Consider the following 27,022-nt stretch of genomic DNA (forward strand, 5'->3'; position numbering starts at 1 on the left):
GACCGGCCCTCTGTGGAGAAAGAAGTGGTTCGGGACTATTTAGGAAAGCTGGACGAGCACAAGTCCATGGGGCTGGATGCGCTGCATCCGAGAGTGCTAAAGGAGTTTTGCAGATTGCAGAGCCATTGGCCATTATCTTTGAAAACTAACGGTGATCGGGGGAGGTCCCGGAGGACTGGAAAAAGGCTAATGTAGTGCCCATCTTTAAAAAAGGGAAGAAAGAGGATCCTGGGAACTACAGGCCAGTCAGCCTCACCTCAGTCCCTGGAAAAATCATAGAGCAGGTCCTCAAGGAATCAATTCTGAAGCACTTAGAGGAGACGAAAGTGATCAGGAACAGCCAGCATGGATTCACCAAGGGCAAGTCATGCCTGACTAATCTAATTGCCTTCTATGACGAGATAACTGGCTCTGTGGATGAGGGGAAAGCAGTGGATGTGTTATTCTTTGACTTTAGCAAAGCTTTTGACATGGTCTCCCACAGTATTCTTGCCAGCAAGTTAAAGACGTATGAGCTGGATGAATGGAGTATATGGTGGATAGAAAGCTGGCTAGATTGTCAGGCTCAACGGGTAGTGATCAATGGCTCCAAGTCTAGTTGGCAGCCAGTATCAAGGGAGTGCTCCAAGGGTCGGTCCTGGGACCGGTTTTGTTCAATATCTTCATTAATGATCTGGAGGATGGTGTGGATTGCACCCTCAGCAAGTTTGCAGATGACACTAAACTGGTAGGAGTGGTAGATACGCTGGAGGGTAGGGATAGGATACAGAGGGACCTAGACAAATTAGAGGATTGGGCCAAAAGATCTGATGAAGTTCAACAAGGACAAGTGCAGAGTCCTGCACTTAGGACAGAAGAATCCCATGCACTGCTACAGACTAGGGACCAAATGGCTCGGCAGCAGTTCTGCAGAAAAGGGCCTAGGGGTTACAGTGGACAAGAAGCTGGATATGAGTCAACGGTGTGCCCTTGTTGCCAAGAAGGCCAATGGCATTTTGGGATGTCTACATAGGGGCATTGCCAGCAGATCGAGAGATGTGATCATTCCCCTCTATTAGGCATTGGTGAGGCCTCATCTGGAGTACTGTGTCCAGTTTTGGGCCCCACACTACAAGAAGGATGTGGAAAAATTGGAAAGAGTCCAGCAGAGGGCAACCAAAATGATTAGGGGACTGGAACACATGAGTTATGAGGAGAGGCTGAGGGAACTGGGATTGTTTAGTCTACGGAAGAGAAGAATGAGGGGGGATTTGATAGCTGCTTTCAACTACCTGAAGGGGGGTTCCAGAGAGGATTGATCTAGACTGTTCTCAGTGGTATCAAATGACAGAACGATGAGTAATGGTCTCAAGTTGCAGTGGGGGAGGTTTAGGTTGGATATTGGGAAAAACTTTTTCACTAGGAGGGTGGTGAAGCACTGGAATGTGTTACCTAGGGAGGTGGTGGAATCTCCTTCCCTAGAAGTTTTTAAGGTCAGGCTTGACAAAGCCCTGGCTGGGATGATTTGGTTGGCGATTGGTCCTGCTTTGAGCAGGGGGTTGGACTAGAACCTCCTGAGGTCCCTTCCAACCCCGATGTTCTACGATTCTATGACTCTGTGGTAGTGTCTAGGAGCCCCATGGCGCGAGGCACTGGACAAGCCCGGAACACAAATCTGGGCTCTGCCCCATACAGCTTACACTCCAAGTATGAGAGACAACAGGTGGATTGTGGTAATGCTGTCCTGGGCCTGGGACAGATCTGTGCTTGGTTGGGCAGTACCATTCACACACCCCTTTCTGTGAATGTTTTGGGGGTGTTTGTTTAGCTGGGTTCTGAGCCTGTTCTTGGGGCCTTTCGCTGTTTCATATTAAACATCTTTATTTTTGTGTGTTATAACAAGACAGCTGGTACTTAGCTTCTCCTGGTGAAACAAGCAATGACAAACCCAGCTGGTGTGGCTAAGCCCCCGCCCAAGTTTGCCCGCAGATCCTGATGCAGGCACATGAAACCTCTTGTTTCCTACTAAATGACCTGGCTCCGTCCCGGCCCTCCCACCGCTGCCCCGGGTGGTTGGGGCTGTTTGCTTGCGGAGTTGTCAGGTTTTCTGCAGGGCGATGCCCATGTCCCCCCTGCTTTTCTGGGCCCAGCCTAAGTCGTTGCACTGCTAATGCTCCTCCCTCAGCTGAGTCCTGCTGGCAAGAGAAGGTGAAGGGCTCGTGCCTTGTGACCATGCTCTGGCCTTGAGCCTGGCCTACAGGATTCCATGACCTGCTCCCAGGGGAGGGTGGAAGTGAGAAGGGTGCTCCGTGGGCTGATGGGCCGCCCTTGCATTCACACTCACTGCTTCCCCTTTGGTCTTTTCCAGGTGTGATCCGGACAGCAGTGGCAAATCTGGACAGAGAAACTCAGGACCGGTATGAAGTGGTGATCCAAGCCACGGACATGGCAGGGCAGCTGGGTGGCCTCTCTGGATCCACCACGGTCACAATTGTGATCACAGACGTCAACGACAACCCTCCACGATTCCCACAGAGTAAGAGTCGCTGTTCCCTGTCCCGCGGGTCTTGCAGGCAGTCTGGTGCTGAGCCAGCCACTGCTGTGCAGGATTGTTGTTGCTGACTTTGCATTGGGGTAGCAGCCAGACACCCAGTCAGGACATACCCCCGTTGTGCTAGGTGTTTCACAGACCCAGAGATCTGGAACCTGTCCTGAGAGCTTGCAGTCTAAGAGGGCAAGTGACATGTGGAGTGGGGGACCCAATCAATGCTGAGTTTCAATGCAGACCCATTTGTTTATTAGAATTCTTCGGGAGTCAGTGTCATCTCTCCCCATTGGCCCTCAACTTGCCCACCTTGGACAGGCTGGCAGTGCAGAGACACTCTTTGACACTGGTGGCTCTGGGTGTACAAGAAGGCAGGTCGCGGTGCTGCGGGCCAGTGCATGGTCAGGTCTGTGCAGGTTTCCCTTATTCCACAGGGCAGTGCTGGTGGCAGAGGGGGATCTGACCGGTGATACGTGCAGGAGTCTTGGCTGCTCCTGCTCCTGCCTGTGGTCGTTGTGTAGTGGGTTTATTACTCCAAGCACTCTGCAGATCCCAGCCCATTAACTGAAGCAGGAGGGGTGTCCCAGTGACAGCCAGCAAACCCTGGGGGAGTCAGTGGGGCTGCAGGACTGTAGCTGCAAGGAGTAGGCTTAGCTGTCTGTCTCTGTCTCCCTCCCTGGGCCTGTAGGCGCTGGAGGAGGGAGAGTAACCCCCAAACTCCATTGGCAGGTCAGCCGGTCTCTTCCCGCCATCTTTCAGGGCCAATCCAGACCTCAGGCGCTGGTTTGAATGAGCCCCAGGCCCTTCCTTGCTACCTGGCAGTCACTAGACCCTGCTTGCACACCATGAGCATGTGGGGTGTGACTGTGAGCTGGTCTCTAGATCCCAAGCCATTGCCAAAGCTCTGTGACCTGCATTTGAGTCCCACCACAGGGACAGAAATCCTGTCACTGAAGAGCTGCCGGACTGGGCTCTGCCTCGCACACCAGCTGCAGAGCTCTGTAGCACTTGGCTAGCAGCCTGGGGCAGAGCTACGAAGGGTTCCAAGCTGCAGCTGGAGGGAGCTCTGCCCGATGAGCACATTTGTATTCCGGACGCTAGCAGGGGGAAATGGGGCTGTGAGAATGCTGTGCCCACAGAGACCTCGGCACTGGCCCTGGACTGGCCGACATCCGTGCAACTGGTTCTGAGACAGGTTGGTAAGGTTACCAGACTTATAGAGACTGGGATGCTCCCTAATGCCTTTCACCAGCTGCTTTCACACAGAGTGGGCTTATTTGTTTTCCTCTCGCAGGAAAAGCCAACACGCCTTGCACAGGAGTATAGGAAATGGGGCATCCTCTGTGGTTCCAGCCGGGTCCCACGTGTGCCCGCAATGAAGCCCAGACTCTGGCATGGCTGCCAAGGATAAATGGGACATTGCAGACTAGACAGGACAGGACAAAATTCTGCGATCTGTGCATGCGGGAGCTGAGTTGCACCGGACCAGGGACCAGCCAGGTGTACCCAATAGGGTTGCTGGCATTCTGCCTGTAGGCTGGTGCACTAACCTAGTGGAGGTGCCCCCAGGGCGTGTCTGTGCACTACCTGAAGGGAACCTGGGGATCAGGGTCAGCGAAGGCCGCACTGTGATGCACCTCTCCTTTCCCTTGGCAGAGATGTACCAGTTCAGCGTTGTGGAGACTGCCCTTGTGGGCTCTGCGATTGGGAGAGTGAAGGCGGAGGATTCGGATGTGGGGGAGAACACAGACATGACGTACCAGATCAAAGATGAGGACGGGGTGCAGATGTTTAAAGTCACCACAGACAGCAACACCCAGGAGGCGATCATCACCGTGCAGAAGGTAAACCCAGAGGAACGCACCAGGAGGAGGTGTGAGGTGGAGGCAGAGGCGGTAGGTGGGGGAGGGCAGAGCAGGACTCTCAGAGCAGGACAGAGCCCTTCCCTTTTGATGATATCTGCTGCTGCTGGTGTATTTCAGAGGCTGGGGAATCACTCCTCCGAGAGCTGGTTTAATAGCATCTTAGAGAAGTTGGAAGCCTCAGACCCACCCCCGCAGCTAGCAGGGAGCTGGAGAAGTGTCAGGAGAGAGAAAGAGAGAAGCAAAGACTGGAAAGAAAGGGCCAAAGAAAGGCAAGGCAGGCAGGGCGCCAGCTGATGAAGTCGCTGGCCACAGATGCTAAGGGACACAGACAGTTGTGAGTGCAGAATTTACAGAGAGAGACTTTCAGACAAATCCATAATGAAGGGGTGAATGCTGCCGTGCGCAGAAGCGAGGTGTGCAGCGTAGGGGGCTAACACTAATCCCCGTTATTGATAGCACCTATTAGAGAGCAATATGCCCACGGAATGCCTGAGCCTGACCAACCACACGCGGAGCGAGTCTGCTTTTTGTGGCAAAAACACTTGGTGCGGGCAGGAAAGAATGAGTGCTCACCAAGACCATTGCATTCCAGTCACCTCTGCTGTAGAAATAATCACAGGGTGATTAATGATCACTACACCATTGAAAATCACTCACTCGCCCCCACGGTGCGCACTGCCTTCTCAGTGCATTCTGAGTTCCTGCATCATGTCTTATCTGAATGTGGAGTGGGGGAGGGCAGGAAACGTTGTTCCTAGCAGCAGCCCTGTAGGGAGTGGGGCAGGAGCACTCCCAGCTACGAGTACCCTGCCCAGCAGGAGACGTTGCAGGGGGCATGGCAGGAGCTCAGACTCTGGGCTTCTCCAGTCCTGGCCTCTCCCAAGAGCCCTGGTGGGGTTTAACCCAAAGCAGCAGTAGTGAAAGCACCAGAATTGGGAAGGAACTGTCAGATGGTGAATCGCTAACCCTGTCCTGTTGTCTCAGCCCCTTGACTACGAGGCCAAGACGGTTCACACGGTGGTTGTGGAGGCCCTGAACAAGTTTGTGGACCCAAGGTTTGTAGATCTGGGCACGTTCCGAGACCAAACCATTGTGCGGGTCTCTGTGCTGGATGTGGATGAGCCCCCGGAGTTCCAGCCCCCCTCTGACCTGATGGAAGTCCAGGAGGATGCGTATGTTGGCTCTGTGGTAGGAGTGGTCACCGCCCTGGACCCCGATGCTGCAAACAACCCTGTCCGGTAAAATCAACCTTCCTAGCTTCACGTTCTCTTCTGCCAGGTGATGGGGCTGCGAGTGACACGGGGCCCAGCGGGTGCCTGAGAAGGGATTTGGGTGGGTGGGTGAGTGACTGGAGAGGGGCATGCAGCAGAGAGTGACAGCACCGGGTGAGAGAGGACAGGCAGGCGAATGGGTGACATAGGGCAGGCATCTGGCAGGTGAGTGACAGAACCAGTGTGCGAGTAGCAGACAGGTGAGGGCACAAGCCGTGTGAATGACAGATACGTCATTGGCAAAGGAGTACCTGAAAAGGGGAATGGGCAATGTTCATACATACGTGTGACTGACAGTAGGGCAGCCTCAGGGAACAGGCTGGTGAGTGACCAGAGATGACAGATAGGCAGTGAAGAAGACTGACAGATGTACAGTATGGCATGTGCTGTGGGGCATGCCATTGGAGCCAGGGGCAGGGGTTGGGGTCATGGGAGGGATCAGAGACCCATGGAGTTGATGTTTGGGCAGGGCACACTTTGGGCAGCAGCTGATCTGCACAGAACGTTTCCCACTTCCATTCATTTGTGGCTAAGGAAATTGAGAATTAAACTCTCATTATCTTCAGCACAAAAGCAGCCTTATGGCTCTGCCAGGTGGCCTGAGTGGTGAGCGGTGGCAATGAAAAGCTGATGTACAGAAAACATCCTGGACTTGTGAAAAATTCCCTTGGAAGGCTGGTTTTTATGGTGCCGGGAATCTGTGCTGCAGGTCTCTGTACACAGCTGCTCACTGGAAATGGAGCATTGCTGTGTGCTGGAAAGGAGACCTGTGTAGCTGACCCAGGAGTAGCCTGGAGCCAGCGCATTGTGGCCTTGGATTCAAGAGCTTTATCCTGGAGCTGTTCCTGATGACAGAGAACAGGGCAGAGGGTAGGAGCAGGGACTCCAGAGAGGAGCACACACTATGGAAGGGGAAACAGCTGATGACAGCCTGTGAATATAATCGGCAAATGACACACAGAGATAATGTTCTAACAGGCCTGCTCAGGGCCACAGCAAGGCACTGGGGAATGCACAGTGCCTGGCTGTTTGGTGGGGAGGGAGCATCCCAAAGTCTCGCATGGGACCTTCGAATTAACATAGAACCATGTAGGAATCCCTACGGGAAACTTTAAACATAGAATCATAGAACTGGAAGGGACCTTGAGAGGCCATCAAGTCCAGTCCCTGCACTTGTGACAGGGCTAATTATCTAGACCATTCCTGACATGTTTGTCTAGCCTGCTCTTAAAAGTCGCCAATGATGGAGATTCCACAACCTCCCTAGGCAATTTATTCCAGTATTTAACCACCCTGACCGTTAAGAAGTTTTCCCTAATGTCCAACCTAAACCTCCCTTTCTGCAATTTAAGCCCATTGCTTCTTGTCCTATCCTCAGAGGTTAAGAAAAACAATTTTTCTTCCTCCTCCTTGTAACAACCTTTTACATACTTGAAAACTGTTATCATGTCCCCTCTCAGTCCTCTCTTTTCCAGACTAAACAAACCCAATTTTTTCAATCTTCCCTCATAGGTCATGTTTTCTAGACCTTTAATCATTTTTTGTTGCTTTTTTCTGGACTGTCTCCAATTTGTCCACATCCTGAAATGTGGCGCCCAGAACTGGACACAATACTCCAGTTGAGGCCTAATCAGCGCAGAGTAGAGCAGAAGAATTACTTCTTGTGTCTTGCTTACAACACTCCTGCTAATACATCCCAGAATGATGTTCGCTTTTTTTGCAACAGTGTTACACTGTTGACTCATATTTAGCTTGTGATCCACTACGATCCCCAGATCCCTTTCCGCAGTACTCCTTCCTAGGCAGTCATTTCCCATTTTGTATGTGTGCAACAGATTGTTCCTTCCTAAATGGAGTACTTTGCATTTGCCGTATTGAACTTCTTCCTATTTACTTCATACCATTTCTCCAGTTTGTCCAGATCATTTTGAATTATAATCCTATCCTCCAGAGCACTTGCAACCCCTCCCACTTATCGTCCACAAACTTTATAAGTGTACTCTGTATGCTATTATCTAAATCATTGATGAAAATATTGAACAGAACAGGACCCAGAACTGATCCCTGCGGGATCCCACTCATTATGCCCTTCCAGCATGACTATGAATCACTGATGATTACTCTCTGGGAACAGTTTTCCAACCAGTTTTGCACTCACCTTATAGTAGCTCCATCTAGGTTGCATTTGATTTCCCTAGTTTGTTTATGACATGGTCATGCGAGACAGTATCAAAAGCTTTACTAAAGTCAAGATATGCCACATCTACCCCTTCCCCCCCATCCACAAGGCTTGTTACCCTGTCAAAGAAAGCTATCAGGTTGGTTTGACACTATATTTGTTTTTGACAAATCCATGCTGACTGTTACCCATCACCTTGTTATCTTCTAGATCTTTGTAAATTGATCGCTTAATTATTTGCTCCATTATCTTTCCGGGTACAGAAGTTAAGCTGACTTAACGTGTACAGCCACAACCCCCTCACTGCCCGCCCAGTTCCCGTCAGTCAGCATAGGGTGTTGTGCTAGGAAGGCAGCCGGTGAGAGAGCCCTGCTGGGGTGAGTTATTGGGAACAGTTATTGTTATAGAGGGTACATGACCCAGACTCCCAGAGTACACGCACACAGCTGCACATTCACACACAAACAAGCTGTGCATAGACTCTGTGTGTGCATGAAGTACGTACTGTGCCTCAGACGTGTACACGCTGGGCCGGGCACACTCAGCCTTAGCTCAGGTACGCTGTAGGCACAGGGGTGTGTCTATGCTGCGGTCGGAGGTATGACTGCAGCTCATGTAGGCACACCCATGCTAGCTTTAATTGAACTGGCATGGCTAAAAAGAGCAGCGAAGGTGGGGCAGTGTGGACCCCCGGGTGGGCTGTACAAGCCAAGCCAGAACACTGGGGACATATTTACATTGCTGGCCTGTACCAGGGGTCATACATGTCTCCACTGCTGTGTAGCCACACTAGCTAGACTGACGTTAGCATGGGTGTGCTGAACCGAGCTGCAATCACACCTCTGATTGCAGTGTTGACATGCATACTGTGCACGTTCCCTCTTCACATAGTGTGTGCGCACAGCCGCTGCCTTCCTGGGACTTTGCTAGCACTGCTGCAGAATGTAGATTTTATTTTCTGGTCTTTATGGTAGGAAATGGGCCTTGGGGATAGAATTGCTCTTTCTCGCTTGCTTCTTGTGCTGCTTCCCTGGGGGCGGGGGAGGGGTGATGCATTATTTGCAGAAAGAACACGTGCATACAGAGGAAGGAGCCTTTCTGACCGTTGAGAGAGATGGTGATGTTTGGGAAGGGGCGCTTGGAGCAGAGAGAAGCAGGAGCGTGTCTCTGTTGTTGCAGCAGCACCGTGCACTCCAGACAGAGCCACATCTCACATGTCCAGCCTCGAGAGCCTGGCCAGTGGCACTCCGAGGTACCCACACCCCCTGGCCTCAGCCCCACAAATCGGAATGTGTTTTCTCCTGTCATGGCTGATGCATTCAGTTATGAATCCTCCCTCCAGCAACCCCTAGGCAGACAGCTCCTCCGAGTCCTGTCGCGCTCCCTTGGGGCACTCTGCCTGCCTACATACCTGACTGTCCACTGGCTGTGGTTTTTCAGTGCCTAGCAGCATAAGAGATAAGTCCCCTTCCTGTAACGTGAGGGTGAGCTCCCACTTCCCATTCCCCCACACCCCTCCCCCTGCCCCGAGCTCTGCCTTGCAGCAGCTCCATGTAATCAGGTGTGAATGAGAGGCCCCCTCACCGCTCCCTTCCCTGCGGGAGCACCAAATCTCCCTCACGGCACCAAGGTGAGGAAGAGGAGACTTTTTGTCAGACCTCTGTTGCTCTCCCATCCTCTGGCCGCCCGGGTAACGTAACAATCCTCAGCACTTACTTAGTTCTTCACAGCTTCCAAGTTCTGCACAGACATTAACACAGGAACCCTCCCGGGGCCCCACAGGGGGGTGACATGCTCCTCGGCAGGAAGTCACCTCGCATTAACTCCCAGCTAGACTCACAGCATCTCTTCTTCATCTGGGGCACAGAGGAGAGCAACTTGTCCTGACAGCACTCCAGGGTTCAATCCCAGGCCCATTGGAGTCTGTGCTGAGTCCTCTCTGCTGGCACTGCAGTTGGGTGGATCCCCTTTACCGGTCTGATCCTTTGCTACTAGAAAGGAGGAGGAAAGAGGCAGCCCCTTCTGTAGCTGTGTTTCCATGGTGGCTCCCCAGCCCCTGACTCCGCTTTGTGTGCTGGACTTGCCTGGTGCCATGTACGTGTCAGAGGAGCTGCAGTCTCACCTTGCAATGGCGAGGAACAAGCACTCTGCCCTTGAGGTGAGGAATCCCAAGGAGCCCTGGAGACAACTGAGCTGAGATTGGCCTCATCAGCATTTCCAGTTCCCACTAGTACCAAGCTCCCAGTGCTGAGCTTTGGGGACCAGTAAAGGAAGAGCCAGAGCAGGTCTGGCACGAGTGCCCTCAGTCCCAGGTGGTCCCCTCCACCCGCTGAACTTGCCCCTAGACTGCGCTGCTCCCGCCCATTGCTTGTGTGAAGAGCTGCTCTGCCAGGGAATGCCATGATGTTCTCTGGGCGGGTTGTGGGTTTGGCTCATGAACGTGGCAGGTTTGGTTACACAGATGGGTGGATTCTATTCTCCCCTTTTGGGGCAGCGCAGGGCAGCTGATGTGAGACCCTGTACGTACGCTTACCTGTGAAAAGCTGACAGGACTCCAGCTCTACTCCATGCTCCTGGGAGAGACAGGGGAAGGCCCTTATTTCCCCCTGTTGGCCAGTTCATAGCCTCTAACAGGGCTGGCCATCTCCGTGGCTTCCTGTCCTCTGCCAAAACGCATGTGACCCTCTGTCCGTGTGTCACTCTCACAAAGAACCTCATGCATTAAAGGCACAAGAAGGGAGAGAGTCCCAGAGTGGAGCCCTATCATTTTCCAGCTCCATCAGGCTGGCTGAATAACTCCTGAAGCGCTTCCTCATGGCAGCTCATGCCTCCGATGACAATGGGAATGAGCAGTGGCACGCACGGATATCTAGCACAGTTCCATAAACCCAACGTGCATGCAGCAGCCTTTGTGCCTGGGCTGTGAGGTTTCCTCCAGCCTCCTGGGAGACGCCATCTGGTACATGGAACATTGTCCAAGTCAGACACAACATGGAGGCAGCCTGGGTACTTGCTGCCCTCCTTTCCATGAGCCATCCCAAAGAAGGTCAGTCATGCCCCTGGACGTGCCCATTTCACCCTGGAACAAACCCATTCCCCAAGCCCAAGAGCTGCCCTCAGATGGTTTGTACAGGATGGAGCCCAGCAAACTCTGCTTTTTCATGCTACATTTGAAGTCAGGCTTTAGGATGACTTCAGACCCCAACACCTGCTGACATCCATCCAAACGCTACTTCCTCAAAAGCTAGCAGCCTGGCCCAAGTACTGGAAATCCCTGCCCATGCAGAGGCCAGGGGACAGAGAGGGTGGAGGGAAGGAGCTGCAGTCTGGGCTTTCCCAGGCAAACAGAGTTTGCTGGTGGAGGCTGTGCCAGAGCTGCATGGAGAGAGGAGTTTTGTCATTCCCTTGGAGAGTTAATTAATCCTTCCCTTCCAGCTCTGCCAGGGTGACTCTGGACTCTGCCGGGGCCCTCCCTCTACAGACAGAATTAGCAACCCAACAGGTCCCCATCCTCCATGGAATACCTGCCTCACCCCCAGCCGATGGCTCCAGGCAAGGCACCTTCAGGTGATCCCGGTGACTGAGCACTCACCCTGCACTGACCTGGGATTTAGACAGGTTCTGCTTCCCAGAGGGCTAGTGCTAAACAACCCCCATCCCTAGAGAGCTGGCTGCAGCAGGAGAGCGGTCCCATAGCACTCTCTGTAGCAGGCTGAGATTGGATCTCTGTATCGGTACCATGGTGAGTCTGTGGTTCCAAGCTGCTAGTTCAGTGCCACTCCCACGAGGGCGGTCACTCTTCCACGAAGCCCTGAAACAATGTCAGGATTCTGATGCCCAAGAGGGTCTTTAGATTCCACAGCCATCTGGGTGGGTCACCACAGCACACCAAGTCCTGGGCTCAGCCATCCCCTCTCATGTCAATAAGAGATGGGAGCCCAGGCAGCTTGGCTTGCATCACTCAGTGAAAAACAGCCGCAACCTGTGTGTGTCCAAATACAGGTGGCTGTGCCTGAGAGGAGGGTGAAAAAGCAGCATAAACCCCGTCAGGACATGGCAGGGAATCTTTATCTAAAGGGAAAGAGCTTTTAATTTCATTCCAGCTCTTATTCACTGTCTGACAAAGGCAGGGGCTGGGACATTTTTAGATGGGAATTTTCAGTTGGCTTTTCGGCTCCTGCTGTATTTCTTCTGCATAGTGTGATTTTTCTCAGCCGCGCCATTGTGTTAGGTAATACATTGATAGACTGCCTGTGTACGTGAGCTTGTTTGTATGGGAGCCTTTTGTTTCTCTCTCTGCAGCGAGAGCCTGAGTTCTGATTGCCTGCGTTCCAGGCTTTATCAGCACTGGGAAGATGTTGCTTGGGATTTAAGGTTCTCAGAGATATTCTTGTTTGGCATTCACCAAATCCAGAGACATGTGTTGGACACGGGCATTTTATATACTTCAACAACACAGCAAGAACTACAATCTGCCACAGCACAAAAGAGAGAAGAGGAAAAAAACAAACATCACAAAAAGCTTTTCATAGGGTTTGAAAAGCTTCCCATTAACAAAACCACCATTAACAAAAGCCAACGGACATGGCAGCAAATGTGCTCCTCATCGTGGTCACGGGAGGAATGAAACAACCTGCTTGAGAAATGCAGAAAGATGAGCACCAAGAAAGCTGCCTAAATGAAACAGCCACTTGTAACATCCAAACAACAGGCGATGCCAGCAGGAAGAGAGGAAAATGGATGACAAGGGCTGCATTCCAATCAGAACCAGGGACTGCGACAGCGTAAAGTCCCGGATATCAATCACTGTGCAGGCTTCAGGCAGAGGAGCAAGGAACATCCCATAGTCCAGGAAATCTGGAGAACGTGGGCCCAATCAGCTCGGTGGGGTTGGGCTGCAGCATCACATGACATCACATCACAGACACTGGAAGGCAGGGCTCATGTTCTGCTTGTAATGGCAGGTGAGTCTGGTGGCGAGAGCTCAGTGCCCAGTTGACAAAGATCCACATGACCCAAAAATACTGCATTGATTCAGCATGATTGGCCATTTCTGGGCATTAGCCCTCCTGGGCTGAGCTGGGTGGGCCCGAACTGTTTCTTCCTGCTGATCTCGGTTCTGGACGTGTAGGAACAGCATAGGGCAGGCAGCTGTCTGAATGGACGTGGCCCTGGGGAGCAAAGAGAGAACCTCACATCCTGTCGCTATCTGACCTCGATTCAGCATGATCACGGCAGAACCACAGTCCCCACGGCATGTCCCAGTGGGGCGAGTTGCCCCTAAACACTCTGGCACCTCACTGTGGGAGGAGCACGGACGCCAGGTTAGCGATGCGTGCATGGGCACGTAAGGAGCTATGTGTGTCTGTGTTATAGCTCTTGTGTGGTGGCGATGCATCCAGCGAGGTGTATTTGTGTGTAGTTTACCTGACCACAGTACCTTGCCAGTGGCATGCCTCTCTTGTTTACACCAAGTCCCTGCTGTTCAGTTCACCCATCCCTAGCATGTACTTCAACTGAAAATTGCCCCCCGTGCTGGGTTAACATCCCGCCATCTATTGAAAACATGCTGCGGGATCATTAACGGCCCCGGCCTCAACTTCACATCTCACCCTCCAGCAGCGGAGGCCACTTAGCACCACGCAGATGCGCTGGATTCAGCACTGACTGCGGAGTGAAGCCTTCTTTTCTCTAGCTGTGAGCAGTCCGCCCAGCACCTTGCCTGGCCTCCCTTTTGCTACATCTCCAGCCAGCTCACTTCAGGCTGTGAGTGGCCAGTTCCCACAAGTGAAGCAGGATCAGGACTTGCTGCTATTTGGAAGAAGGGCCGAAGGAAAACTCAGGTACTGCAGAAAGTGGCGTTGGGAGTTCAGTGGGGGGGTGCTCTGAGGGGAGACTCATTGTCTCCAACTAGAGAAAGGAATGGTATGAAGACGAGAGAGATCAGTAGCTCTGTCTAACGAACAAGGACAGGATGAGATGGAGTGGGTTCAAGCTGCAAGAGGGGAGGAGAATTTAGGTTAAATAGCAATAATGGGGCTTTTTGTCTTCAATGTGCTGTACAGACATTAAGTGACTCATCCCAGAACTCTGCAGCGACAATCAGGGTATCCGAGAGCTCCCAGGGTATTTAAGGTAGTAGAACAAGTTGCTGAGGGTGTTTTGTAGAATTACCAGGACTGGAGAGATCCAAGGCTGGGACCCAGGAAAATAAACTCAACCCTACTACACTGTAGAGAGCTGGACACGCAGGCTTCTCAGAAATCCAGCTCCTCCTCACTGTGGGAGAAGAGCAAAATGGTAAAGGGACTGGAATTATTGCAGAGCTCGATAAGGACAATCAATCCTTAAAAGACAAAGTAGACATGATTTAAAATACGCTCACAAGCAAAGCAGTTACAAGTGTGAGAAGAGAGGCTCCAGCACAGAGTTATACTCACACCTGCACCCTGGCCCTGGCTTCACACAGAATCAGTGGATGTCAGATGCTTCTAAACCCAAGGGTCTCTCCTTGGTGATTGTATCTTTCTCCCCAATTATTTTTATTGAATAAGTTTCTTTATTTATGCAGCAAAGACAAGAGGACAAACAAAACAGATGCGTGCAACTCATGTCTACCACAGAAATAGGCAGACATGGAGAAGAGAATGAAGTACCATCTCCATCTCTAACTACATATGCAATGGAGAAGAAGAGAGAGAGGTGCTCAAGGTCAGGGGACGTGGAAGAATAATGGGAACGCTTACGTAAATATCTTGATTAACCCATCAGAAGTATCTGAGATTTTGTTGCACCAGTTTCTATTATTTCTTCCAGCAGTTTAGTCTCCATCTGAGAGATTTTTGCTGATTTGGACACCCAGAGGTTTTCCCATTTCCTTGCAATTGCATTTTTGGCAACTGATAAGCATAGAGCAGCAGATGAGTACTGGAGACTGCGATCCAGGCCAGGCTGGTGTTAGAGGCCTCTCTAAAGAAATCTGAGGATCAAAGGAAAGGTAATGCCCTTGGCATGCTCTGTGCTTCCATTGGGAACTAAGGCAGAAAATGGGGGTATATCACACATGAGGACATGCCGGGGTCCTGCCCACTTGCTGTGATGGCTCTTGGAGATTATCAGCATCTGTCTATGAACATAAGAATGGCCATACTGGGCCAGACCAATGATCCAACTAGCCCAGTATCCTGTCTTCCGACAGTGGCCAGTATCAGATACTTCAGAGGGAGTGAATAGAACAGGCAGTTCTTTGACACAGTCTCCCACAGTATTCTTGTCAGCAAGTTAAAGAAGTATGGGCTGGATGGATGCACTACAAGGTGGGTAGAAAGTTGGCTAGATTGTCGGGCTCAACAGGTAGTGATCAATGGCTCCATATCTAGTTGGCAGCCGGTATCTAGCGGAGTGCCCCAAGGGTCGGTCCTGGGACCGGTTTTGTTCAATATCTTCATTAATGATCTGGAGGATGGTGTGGATTGCACCCTCAGCAAGTTTGCAGATGACACTAAACTGGGAGGAGAGGTAGATACTCTGGAGAGTAGGGATAGGATACAGAGGGACCTAGACAAATTGGAGGATTGGGCCAAAAGAAAACTGATGAGGTTGAGCAAGGACAAGTGCAGAGTCCTGCACTTAGGATGGAAGAATCCCATGCACCGCTACAGACTAGGGACCGAATGGCTAGGCAGCAGTTCTGCAGAGAAAGACGTAGGGGTGACAGTGGACGAGAAGCTGGATATGAGTCAACAGTGTGCCCTTGTTGCCAAGAAGGCCAATGGCATTTTGGGCTGTATAAGTAGGGGCATTGCCAGCAGATCGAGGGACGTGATCGTTCCCCTCTATTCGACATTGGTGAGGCCTCATCTGGAGTACTGTGTCCAGTTTTGGGCCCCACACTACAAGAAGGATGTGGAAAAATTGGAAAGAGTCCAGCGAAGGGCAACAAAAATGATTAGGGGTCTGGAACACATGACTTATGAGGAGGGGCTGAGGGAACTGGGATTGTTTAGTCTACGGAAGAGAAGAATGAGGGGGGATTTGATAGCTGCTTTTAACTACCTGAAAGGTGGATCCAAAGAGGATGGTTCTAGACTGTTCTCAGTGGTAGAAGAGGACAGGACAAGGAGTAATGGTCTCAAGTTGCAGTGGGGGAGATTTAGGTTGGATATTAGGAAACACTTTTTCACAAGGAGGGTGGTGAAACACTGGAATGCGTTACCTAGGGAGGTGGTAGAATCCCCTTCCTTAGAAGTTTTTAAGGTCAGGCTTGACAAAGCCCTGGCTGGGATGATTTAGTTGGGGATTGGTCCTGCTCTGGGCAGGGGGTTGGACCAGATGACCTCCAGAGGTCCCTTCCAACTCTGATATTCTATGATTCTATGATTCTTGCATGATCCACCCCCTGTCATCCAGTCCCAGCTTCTGGCAGTCAGAGGCTCAGGGAATCCCAGACCATGGGGTTGCATCCTTGACCATCTTGGCTAATAGCCATTGATGAACCTATCCTCCAGGAATTTATCTAGTTTTTTTTTTTTTTAACCCCATTATACTTTTGCCTCCACAAAATCCCCTGGCAATGAGTTCCACAGGTTGACTGTGTGCTGTGTGAAGAAATACTTCCTTTTGTTTGTTTTAAACCTGCTGCCTATTTGTTTCATTGCGTGACCCCTAGTTCCTGTGTTATGTGAAAGGGTAAATAACACTTCCTTATTCACCTTCTCCACACCATCATGATTGTATAGACCTGTATCATATACCCCCTTAGTCGTCTCTTTTCCAAGTTGAACAGTCCCAGTCTTATTAATCTCTCCTCATACAGAAGCTGTTCCATACCCCTTATAGTTTTCGTTGCCCTTTTCTGTACTTTTTCCATTTCTAAAGCTTTTTTGAGATGGGGCGACCAGAACAGCACTCAGTATTCAAGGTGTCGGCCTACCATAGATTTATATAGTGGTATTAGGATATTTACTGTCTTATTGTCTATCCCTGTCCCAATGTTCCTAACGTTCTGTTAGGTGTTTTGACTGCTGCTGCACGTTGAGTGGATGTGAAAACTATCCACAATGACTCCAAGACCTCTTTCTTATGTGGTAACAGCTAATTTAGACCCCATCATTTTGTATGTATAGTTGGGATAATGTTTTCCAGTGTTCCTCACTTTGCACTTACCACCATTGAATTTCATCTGCTATTTTGTTGCCCAGTCACCCACTTTAGTGAGATCTCTTTGTAATTCTTGACAGTCTGCTTTAGACTTAACTATTCGGGGTAATTTTGTATCATCTGCAAATTTTGCCACCTCACTGTTTACCCCTTTTCCCAGATCATTTATGAACATGTTGAACAGTACAGACCCCTGGGGGACCCCACTATTTACTTTTCTCCATTCTGAAAACTGACCATTTATTCTTATCCTTTGCTTCTTGTCTTTTAACTAGTTACTGATCCATGAGAGGACCTCCCCCTTTATCCCATGACTGCTTAGTTTGCTTCAGAGCCTTTGGTGAGGGACTTTGTCAAAGGCTTTCTGAAAGTCCAAATACACTATATCCACTGGATCACCCTTGTCCACATGCTTGTTGACACCTTCAAAGAATTATAATAAATTGTCGAAGCATGATTTCCCATTACAAAAGCCACGTTGTCTCTTCCCCAACGTACTGTGTTCATCTATGTGTCTGATAATTCTGTTCTTTACTATAGAGTCAACCAGTTTGTCTGGTACTGAAGTTAGGCTTACTGGCCTGTAATTCCCAGGATTGCCTCTGGAGCCGTTTTTAAAAATTGGCATCACATTAGCTATCCACCAGTCATCCGGTACAAAGGCTAATTTAGATGATAGGTTACATACCACACTTAAAAAGAAAAGGACTTGTGGCACCTTAGAGACTAACAAATTTAGCTGAGCATAAGCTTTCGTGAGCTTCAGCTCACTTCATCGGATGCATACAGTGGAAAATACAGTGGGGAGATTTTATATACACAGAGAACATGAAACAATGGGTGTTACCATATACACTGTAACAAGAGTGATCAGGTAAGGTGAGCTATTACCAGCAGGAGAGAAAAAAACCTTTTGTAGTGATAGTCAAGGTGGGCCATTTCCAGCAGTAGGCAAGAACGTGTGAGGAACAGTAAGGGGGAAAAATAAACAAGGGGAAATAGTTTTACTTTGTGTAATGACACATCCACTCCCAGTCTTTATTCAAGCCTCATTTAATGGTGTCCAGTTCGCAAATTAATTCCAATTCAGCAGTCTCTCGTTGGAGTCTGTTTTTGAAGTTTTTTTGTTGAAGAATTGCCACTTTTAGGTCTGTAATCGAGTAACCAAAGAGATTGAAGTGTTCTCCAACTGGTTTTTGAATGTTATAATTCTTGAAGTCTGATTGGTGTCCATTCATTCTTTTACGTAGAGACTGTCCAGTTTGACCAATATACACGGCAGAGGGGCATTGCTGGCACATGATGGCATATATCACATTGGTAGATGCGCAGGTGAACAAGCCTCTGATAGTGTGGCTGATGTGATTAGGCCCTATGATGGTGTCCCCTGAATAGATATGTGGACACAGTTGGCAACGGGCTTTGTTGCAAGGATAGGTTCCTGGGTTAGTGGTTCTGTTGTGTGGTGTGTGGTTGCTGGTGAGTATTTGCTTCAGGTTGGGGGGCTGTCTGTAAGCAAGGACTGGCCTGTCTCCCAAGATCTGTGGGAGTGATGGGTCGTCCTTCAGGATAGGTTGTAGATTCTTGATGATGCGCTGGAGGGGTTTTAGTTGGGGGCTGAAGGTGACGGCTAGTGGCGTTCTGTTATTTTCTTTGTTAGGCCTGTCCTGTAGTAGGTGACTTCTGGGTACTCTTCTGGCTCTGTCAATGTGTTTCTTCACTTCAGCAGGTGGGTATTGTAGTTGTAAGAATGCTTGATAGAGATCTTGTAGGTGTTTGTCTCTGTCTGAGGGGTTGGAGCAAATGCGGTTGTATTGTAGAGCTTGGCTGTAGACAATGGATCTTGTGGTGTGGTCAGGGTGAAAGCTGGAGGCATGTGGGTAAACATAGCGGTCAGTAGGTTTCCGGTATAGGGTAGTGTTTATGTGACCATCGCTTATTAGCACTATTGTGTCCAGGAAGTGGATCTCTTGTGTGGACTGGTCCAAGCTGAGGTTGATGTTGGGATGGAAATTGTTGAAATCATGGTGGAATTCCTTAAGGGCTTCTTTTCCATGAGTCCAGATGATGAAGATGTCATCAATATAGCGCAAGTAGAGTAGGAGCATTAGGGGACGAGCGCTGAGGAAGCATTAAGTCAGCCATAAAAATGTTGGCATACTGTGGGACCATGCGGGTACCCATAGCAGTGCTGCTGATTTGAAGGTATACGTTGTCCCCAAATGTGAAATAGTTGTGGGTGAGGACAAAGTCACAAAGTTCAGCCACCAGGTTAGCCGTGACATTATCGGGGACAGTGTTCCTGACAGCTTGTAGTCCATCTCTGTGTGGAATGTTGGTGCAGAGGGCTTCTACATCCATAGTGGCCAGGATGGTGTTATCAGGAAGATCACCGATGGATTGTAGTTTCCTCAGGAAGTCAGTGGTGTCTCGAAGGTAGCTGGGAGTGCTGGTAGCGTAGGGCCTGAGGAGGGAGTCTACATAGCCAGACAGTCTTGCTGTCAAGGTGCCAATGCCTGAGATGATGGGGCGCCCAGGATTTCCAGGTTTATGGATCTTGGGTAGCAGATAGAATACCCCAGGTCAGGGTTTTAGGGGTGTGTCTGTGCGGATTTGTTCTTCTGCTTTTTCAGGGAGTTTCTTCAAAAACAGACTCCATCGAGAGACTGCTAAATTGGAATTAATTTGAAAACTGGACACCATTAAATTAGGCTTGAATAAAGACTGGGAGTGGATGTGTCATTACACAAAGTAAAACTATTGCTCCATGTTTATCCCTCCCTCCCCTCCCCCCCCCCGCCCCCGCTACTGTTCCTCACACGTTCTTGCCAACTGCTGGAAATGGCCCACCTTGATTATCACTACAAACGGGTTTTTTTCTCTTCTGCTGGTAATAGCTCACCTTACCTGATCACTCTTGTTACAGTGTATGTGGTAACACCCATTGTTTCATGTTCTCTGTGTATATAAAATCCCCCTACTGTGTCTTCCATTGCATGCATCCGATGAAGTGAGCTGTAGCTCACGAAAGCTTATGCTCAAATAAATTTGTTAGTCTCTAAGGTGCCACAAGTCCTCCTGTTCTTATTGCAGATACAGATTAACACGGCTGCTGTCTGAAACATAGCACACTTAGTAATTCTTCAATTTTATATTTGAGTTCCTTCAGATCTCTTTGGTGAATACCGTCTGGTAACTTATTACTGTTTAATTTATCATTTTGTTCCAAAACCTCCTCTATTGACACCTCAAGCTGGGACAGTTCCTCAGATTTGTCACCTAAAAAGAATGGCTCAGGTGTGGGAATCTCCTCACATCCTCTGCAGCGAAGACCAATGCAAATAATTCATTTAGATTCTCTGCAATGACTTTAGAGTGATCCTTTAGCACCTTGATCATCCAGTGGCCCACCCATTGTTTGGACTATTCCTGCTTCAAATGTACTTAACTTTTTCTTTTCTTTTCTTTTTTTTGCTGTTAGTTTTTGTGTCTTTTGCTAGTTGTTCTTCAGATTCTTTTTTGCCCTGCCTAATTACATTTATATACTTGATTTGCCAACGTTTATGCTCCTTTCTATTTTTTTCAGTAGGATTTGACATCCAGTTTTTAAAGTATGCCTTTTTGCCTCTAACCGCTTCTTTTACTCTGTTGTTTAGCCATGGTGGCATTTTTTGGTCTTGGTATTTTTTTTTTAATTTGGGGTATACATTTAGTTTGAGCCTCTAGTATGGTTTTTTTTTTTTAAGTTTCAATGCAGCTTGCAGGGATTTCACTTTCGTGATTACTCCTTTTAATTTCTGTTTAACTAGCTTCCTCATTTTTGTGTGGTTCCCCTTCTTAAAGTTGAATGCTACTGTGGTGGGATTCTTTGGTTTCTCCCCCGCCCCCCGGCCACAGATGTTAAATTTAATTGCATTATGGTATTATTCAGTAGTTCAGGTATGTTCACTCCTTGGACCTGATCCTGTGCTCCACTTACTACTAACTCGAGAAGTGCCTCTCCCCTTGTGGGTTCCAGGACTAGCTGCTCCAAGAACCAGTCATTAATTGTGTCTAGAAAGTTTATTTCTGGATCCTATCGTGAGGTGACATGTACCCAGTCTATATGGGGATAGTTGAAATCTCCCATTATTACCGAGTTTTCTAGTTTTATAGGCTCTCTAATCTCCCTGAGCATTTCGCAGTCATCATCACCATCGAGGTCAGGTGAGCGGTAGTATATCCCTCTCTACTTTTATTAGTCAAGCAGGGAATTTCTATTCTTAGAGATTCTATGGCACAGTTTGAGTAATTTAGATTTTTACTGTATTTGGCACTATGCTTTCTTTTGCATCTAGTGCCACTCCCGCACCAGCATGACCTGCTTGTCATTCCTGTATATTTTGTACCCTGATATTACCGTGTCCAATTGATTATCATCGTTCCACCAAGTTTCTGTGATGCCTGTTAGACCTTCATTGAATACCAGAGACTCAAATTCACCCATGTTATTACCTAGACTTCTAGCATTTGTATACAAGCACTTAGCAAATTTGTCAGTATTTAGTTGTCTGCCTTCATGTGAGGTAACTGAATGGGACTCTTTTTCATTTGACTGTTTCTCTTCAGTTCCTACCTGTACTTTATCAACTTCTATCTTCTCCTTTTTACTAGGATATGGAGACTCCCCATTAATAGACGCTCCCCTAAGGAACATCTTTGTCCGAACCGTGTGCTCCTCTGCATGTGTTGCCTTTCCCCCAGCCCTTAGTTTAAAACCTCCTCTGCAACCTTTTTAATTTTACATGCCAGCTTTGGGTCACAGTCTCCTAATACATACTACGTTCTGCTGGGGCAAAGGGGTGGGGGAGGTAACTGCGTGGGCAGAACATATATTTGCATGTGCATCTATATGGTGATGATTTTGGACAGTTTTGTCCTTTAATTTTCAAGCTAGTGTCTGTCTGTCTGTGTCTGCCTCCCTGTATTTTGCTGTTTCCTATGGTATTTGTGCACCAGGATAGTGGTTTAGCCAAGGGCGGGTGTTGGTTTTAATGAGAACCACGCAGCTAAAACCTTGTGTGGGAGGCTGCTCTGTAAGCACCTTAGCCTGACAGGTATGCAGCAGTGTCACCTGGAAGTTCATTGATGACCCGTGAGGAAGTCAGTCCCATGGCTAAGCTGTGGCTAAACAAGGCTGGGATGTGAGTGGCGGAATCTGTGGCCTTGAGATCACATTGGGAGCCACCCTCCTTGTCTGAACACTCTCTGGTGGAGCTCTTGGGTCTTGTCTCTGTGTCGTTACTAATATTGATATTGCTGCCTGGAGGCCCCCGGCTGCATCAGGGCCCGATTGTGTTGGGCGGGGCACAAACCAATAGGAAAACGATCCCTGCCCTAAAGAGCTCATGGTCTAGGAATCCTCTCCCCCCACTTCATCCACACACGGTCACTGGGAGCCTTCTGCATGCAGCCTCTGCCATCTGTCGTGGCCTTCCTGTGCCTTCCTACTTCATCAGCTCTCCCGCTCGGTTCCTCTCTCAGCTCCCTTGCCTCTGCCCCTCAATTTATCCCTCCCTCTGTCATTGGCCTGAACGCTTTAATTTATTCACCACCCTCCTTTTGGTAATTTATCCCATTTTACTTTTTGTTGTCTTGGATTATTTAATTCTGTAAAAGGCTTTGGGATGCCTTGCGTATGAAAGATGCTGTAGACAATACAATTATATTGTATTGCCAATGATTCGCTGGCCTCCTGGACTTCTAATTCTTATCATGGTGGTGTTATTGTAGTTTATTATTTGTGTTGTGTCTGTGCTCTGAGAGCTCAATCAGATGGGGCTGTGCCGTGCTGGGCACAGCAGAACCAGCCCCTGCCTGCGAAGAGCTTGCAGTCCAATTGTGCTGTGATTTAATGCTAACATGCTTGGTTGCGAGTGTATGGTTACTGGAAATATTGTACTGTGCTGGGGCACTGGGGGCATAGATCCCAGTCATCATGATGTGGTTAAAGTGGAGGGCTGGATTCTCCCCCTGCTCAACCACAGACTGACTTTGTGACCTGGGGCAGGACATGTAACCCCTGTAAGAATGGGGATAACCATACCTGCTGTTTCTCTATTGCCTGGGGGGCGTAGAGGGGGGTTGTGAGGCTAAACTCCCCGTTTGTTAAAGCACACGAGGCTGCTCGGATGGAAGGTGGTAGGGAAATTAGAAGGATTCCTGTTCGAATGGTCCTATTTTTTATTGTGCTGAGGCTATGGGCAGGGGGCACCTAGCCCAGGGGCTAGGCTGGCAGGAGGTGCTCCCCCCAACACGCTGAATAGTTGCAGCGGGACTCTGCCTGGCAGGGGAGCCCTGCTTGTGGGTGCTGTCCTCTACACTGTGTGGTTTGACCATGGCTCTGTGCTGGCTCCTGCCCTGTGGAAGTGGCCTGTGCGGGAAGCTCCCAACTGGGAGAGTTTTGGGGAGTGGCTCTCTGGGGCTTGCTTGGTGAGGAGACGGTTTGTGGGTCCCTTTTGGCCTTTGGAGCAGCTGTGTCTGTGATACCGTCTCTCTTGCTTTTTGTAACCATCAGGTACATGGCACTGGGCTGCTTCATGGCACTGGCGCCCGCCCCGCCAGGTCCCGGATGCAGCCATGCTGCTCGGCTGCTCTTTCCTCTCGCTTACACGGAGCTGCTCAGCAGGTCCTGCCTCTGATAGGACAGTGCTATTGCCTCAGCAGCCTCTTCCTTCCCCAGCCCCTTTGGCCGCTTGCTGGGAAAGGGAGGAATTTGGAAGAGGCGGGATCCCAACCCTACCCCATCCTACTGCTACCCTAGCTTGTGCTCTGTGAAGGTCCCTGTAAAAGATTCACAGGGACAACTGAGCGCTCAGGGTGCTGGAAGGCTTTGTTCAGGAGCTAGCTGTGCAGGTGAAACACAGGGGTCGATCCACCTACCTACAGAACCAGAGCAAGATTGATTGGGGCGGTGTCAGGGGATGGGACTCTCAGAAACAGAAGAAGACGGAAATAAAAGGGAAAGTTAGATGGAAAAGTAAAAACCCTTCCTGACAGCCAGCAGCCTGTGAAATGGTGGGATAGACACCTGCAGGAAACCAGAGGAGTTTTCATTTGAGTTATTTAAAACTAGATAGCACAAAGTAGGAAAATACAGGGAATGTCAAAGGACAATCTGCTGTTTGTCTGTCTGCTTAGGTGTTTGCATTAGCACCATTCATGGTGGTTGTGGTCTTTGCTTGTAGACCTCAGGGATGCATGGTCTGGGATCAAATTGGACCTTGCCACCTTTAATTTTTATGACTGCACTTATATTTACACTGTTGCTGTCCTTGGCTCCCATCCCCACACAGCTCTGCTACTGCACCATGCTCCGGACATCCAGTAACCCTGACGTAGACGGGTGCAGCCAAAGAGAGGTTCCCGAGTGGTGAGAACTGCTAACCGGGGGATGCCCCATTCCTGTGCCATTGTGCTGGTCTGGGAGTTACTCATGGCTCCTTTATTGCCTTGAATCTGAATAGATCTCTGAGCCATTAGCGATTATCTTTGCGAACTCGTGGAGGAGGGGAGAGATACCAGAGGACTGGAAAAGGGCAGTTATAGTACCTAGCTATAAAAAAGGGAATAAGGACAAGCCAGGGGATTATAGACCAGACAGCTTAACTTCAGTACCAAGAAAGATAATAATCAATGTTTGAAAGCACCTAGAAGAAAATAAGGTGATAAGTAACAGTCCACATGGATTTGTAAAGAACAAATCATGTCAAACTAACCTAATATCTTTCTTTGATAGGGTAACAAGCCTTGTGGATGGGGGAGGAGGGCAGCAGTAGATGTCATATATCTTGATTTTAGTAAGGCTTTTGTTACTGTCTCACGGCCTTTTCAGAAACCAACTAGGGAAATACAGCCTAGATCAGGGATCTCAAACTCAAATCACCACGAGGGCCACATGAGGACTAGTACATTGGCCCGAAGGCTGCATCACTGAAACCTTTTCATACAACGATACAAAAGTGTAGTCAAAAATGAAAAATATGAAGAGTAATATAGTATGATATTAAAAGTCAACATATTAACTTTTTAAAAACTGTAATGTGAAGAGGGGTTTTAATAAAATATAAATACTTGTAACTATTCCTTATGTGGTCAGTAACACTGATGATGATCTACACTAACAATCTATCAACATAGCTGTAATGGCAGGAACTTTTTAAAGTAAATATTCATACAAAATACTTTGCCACTTTTAACAAACATTCTTCCCAACTACTCACAGCAAAGAATCATACATGCTGAACTTCATACCTCAGACTGCTCATCTAGTCGATGAGGCCCCGCCCCTGCCCTGCCTCTTCCCACCCCTTCCCCATCCCCATTCCAAACCCTTTCCCAAAGTCCCTGCCCCAACTCCCCCCCCCCCCCCAAGCACGCTGCATCCCCGCTCCTCCCCCCTTCCTCCTGGAAAGTCCTACGTGCAGCCAAACAGCTGTTTGGTGGCAGGAAGCGCTGGGAGGTAGGTGGAGGGGGGGCAGGGGGTAAGGGGAGCTTGGCTGCCGGTGGAGTCGGCGCCTATGGCAGGCCACAGGAAATAACTCCACTGGCTGCTTGAGACCCCTGGCCTAGATGGAGCTACTATAAGGTGGGTGCACAACTGGTTGGAAAAACATACTCAGAGGGTAGTTATCAGTTGTTCACAATCAAACTGGAAGGGCATATCGAGTGGTGTCCACACGGATCTGTCCTGGGTCCGGTTCTAGTCAGTATCTTTATAAGTGATTTGACTAATGGCATAGAGAGTACACTTATAACGTTTGTGGGTGACACCAAGCTGGGAGGGGTCACGAGCACGTTGGAGGGCAGGATTAGAATTCAAAATGATCTTGACAACCTGGAGAAATGGTCTGAAATAAATAGGATGAAATTCAATAAGGACAAAAGCAAAGTACTCCATTTGGGAAGGAACAATCAATTGCACAAATACAGAATGGGAAAGGACTACCTAGGAAGTAGTACTGCAGAAAAGGATCTGGGGGTTATAGTGGATCACAAACTAAATATGAATTACAAATATACATTACAAATATAAAATATTTTTATATATACAAATGTGAATTACATATATTTATATGTAAATATAAATATAAAATTATATAAATTTATATAAATAATTTATATAAATTATATATAAAATTTATATAAATATAAAATTATATATAAAATTATATATAAAATTTATATAAATATAAAATATTATTTATATATACAAATATGAATTACAAATATAAAAATTTGTAACACTGTTGCAAAAAAAGTGAACATCATTCTGAGCTGTATTAGCAGGAATGTTGTAAGCGAGACAGGAGAAGTGTCCAGTTCTGGGCACCAGACTTCAGGAAAGATGTGGGCAAATTGGAGAAAGTCCAGAGGAGAGCAACAAAAATGATTAAAGGTCTAGAAAACATGACCTATGAGGGAAGATTGAAAAAATTGGGTTTGTTTAGTCTGGAGAAGAGACGACTGAGGGGGGAACATGATAACAGTCTTCAAGTACCTCGAAGATTGTTATAAAGAGGAGGGTGATAAATTGTTCTCCTTATCCACTGAGGGCAGGACAAGAAGTAATGGGCTTATATTGCAGCAGGGGCTGTTTAGGTTGGACATTAGGAAAAACTTCCTAACTGTCAGGGTGGTTAAGTGCTGGAACAAATTGCCCAGGGAGGTTGTGGAATCTCCGTCACTGGAGGTGTTTAAGAGCAGGTTAGACAGACCCGTCAGGGGTGGTCTAGGTAATATTTAGTCCTTTCTCCATAGCCAGGGGACTGGACTTGGTGACCTATTGAGGTCCTTCCCAGTCCTGCATTTCTATGATTCTATGAATGTGCTGAGCTGATGCATTACAATCAGAACAGACGTTTCCCCTTGTCCATAGTCCCTGCTTCTCCCAAGGAAGGAGTTTGCACTCTTGGTACAAGCTTCCCCAGTATACCCTCACCTTAACTCTAAGGCCTCCAGTCAGATAGTGATGGGGCCACCTATG

General features: G+C 48.7%; 1 protein-coding gene across 1 annotated transcript in view; it reads left to right on the forward strand.

Moving 5' to 3' along the window:
* The window catches only part of CDH22 (cadherin 22), a 116,871-nt gene that overhangs the window by 52,806 nt on the left and 37,043 nt on the right, over nucleotides 1–27,022 (forward strand). The window contains exons 6-8 of the mRNA XM_077831854.1: nucleotides 2,348–2,515; nucleotides 4,181–4,368; nucleotides 5,374–5,627. Coding sequence (XP_077687980.1) covers nucleotides 2,348–2,515; nucleotides 4,181–4,368; nucleotides 5,374–5,627 — 610 coding nt within the window. The remainder of the gene's footprint in view (nucleotides 1–2,347; nucleotides 2,516–4,180; nucleotides 4,369–5,373; nucleotides 5,628–27,022) is intronic.

This window comes from Eretmochelys imbricata, chromosome 13 (assembly GCF_965152235.1).
Source record: "Eretmochelys imbricata isolate rEreImb1 chromosome 13, rEreImb1.hap1, whole genome shotgun sequence".
Taxonomy (NCBI): domain Eukaryota; kingdom Metazoa; phylum Chordata; order Testudines; family Cheloniidae; genus Eretmochelys; species Eretmochelys imbricata.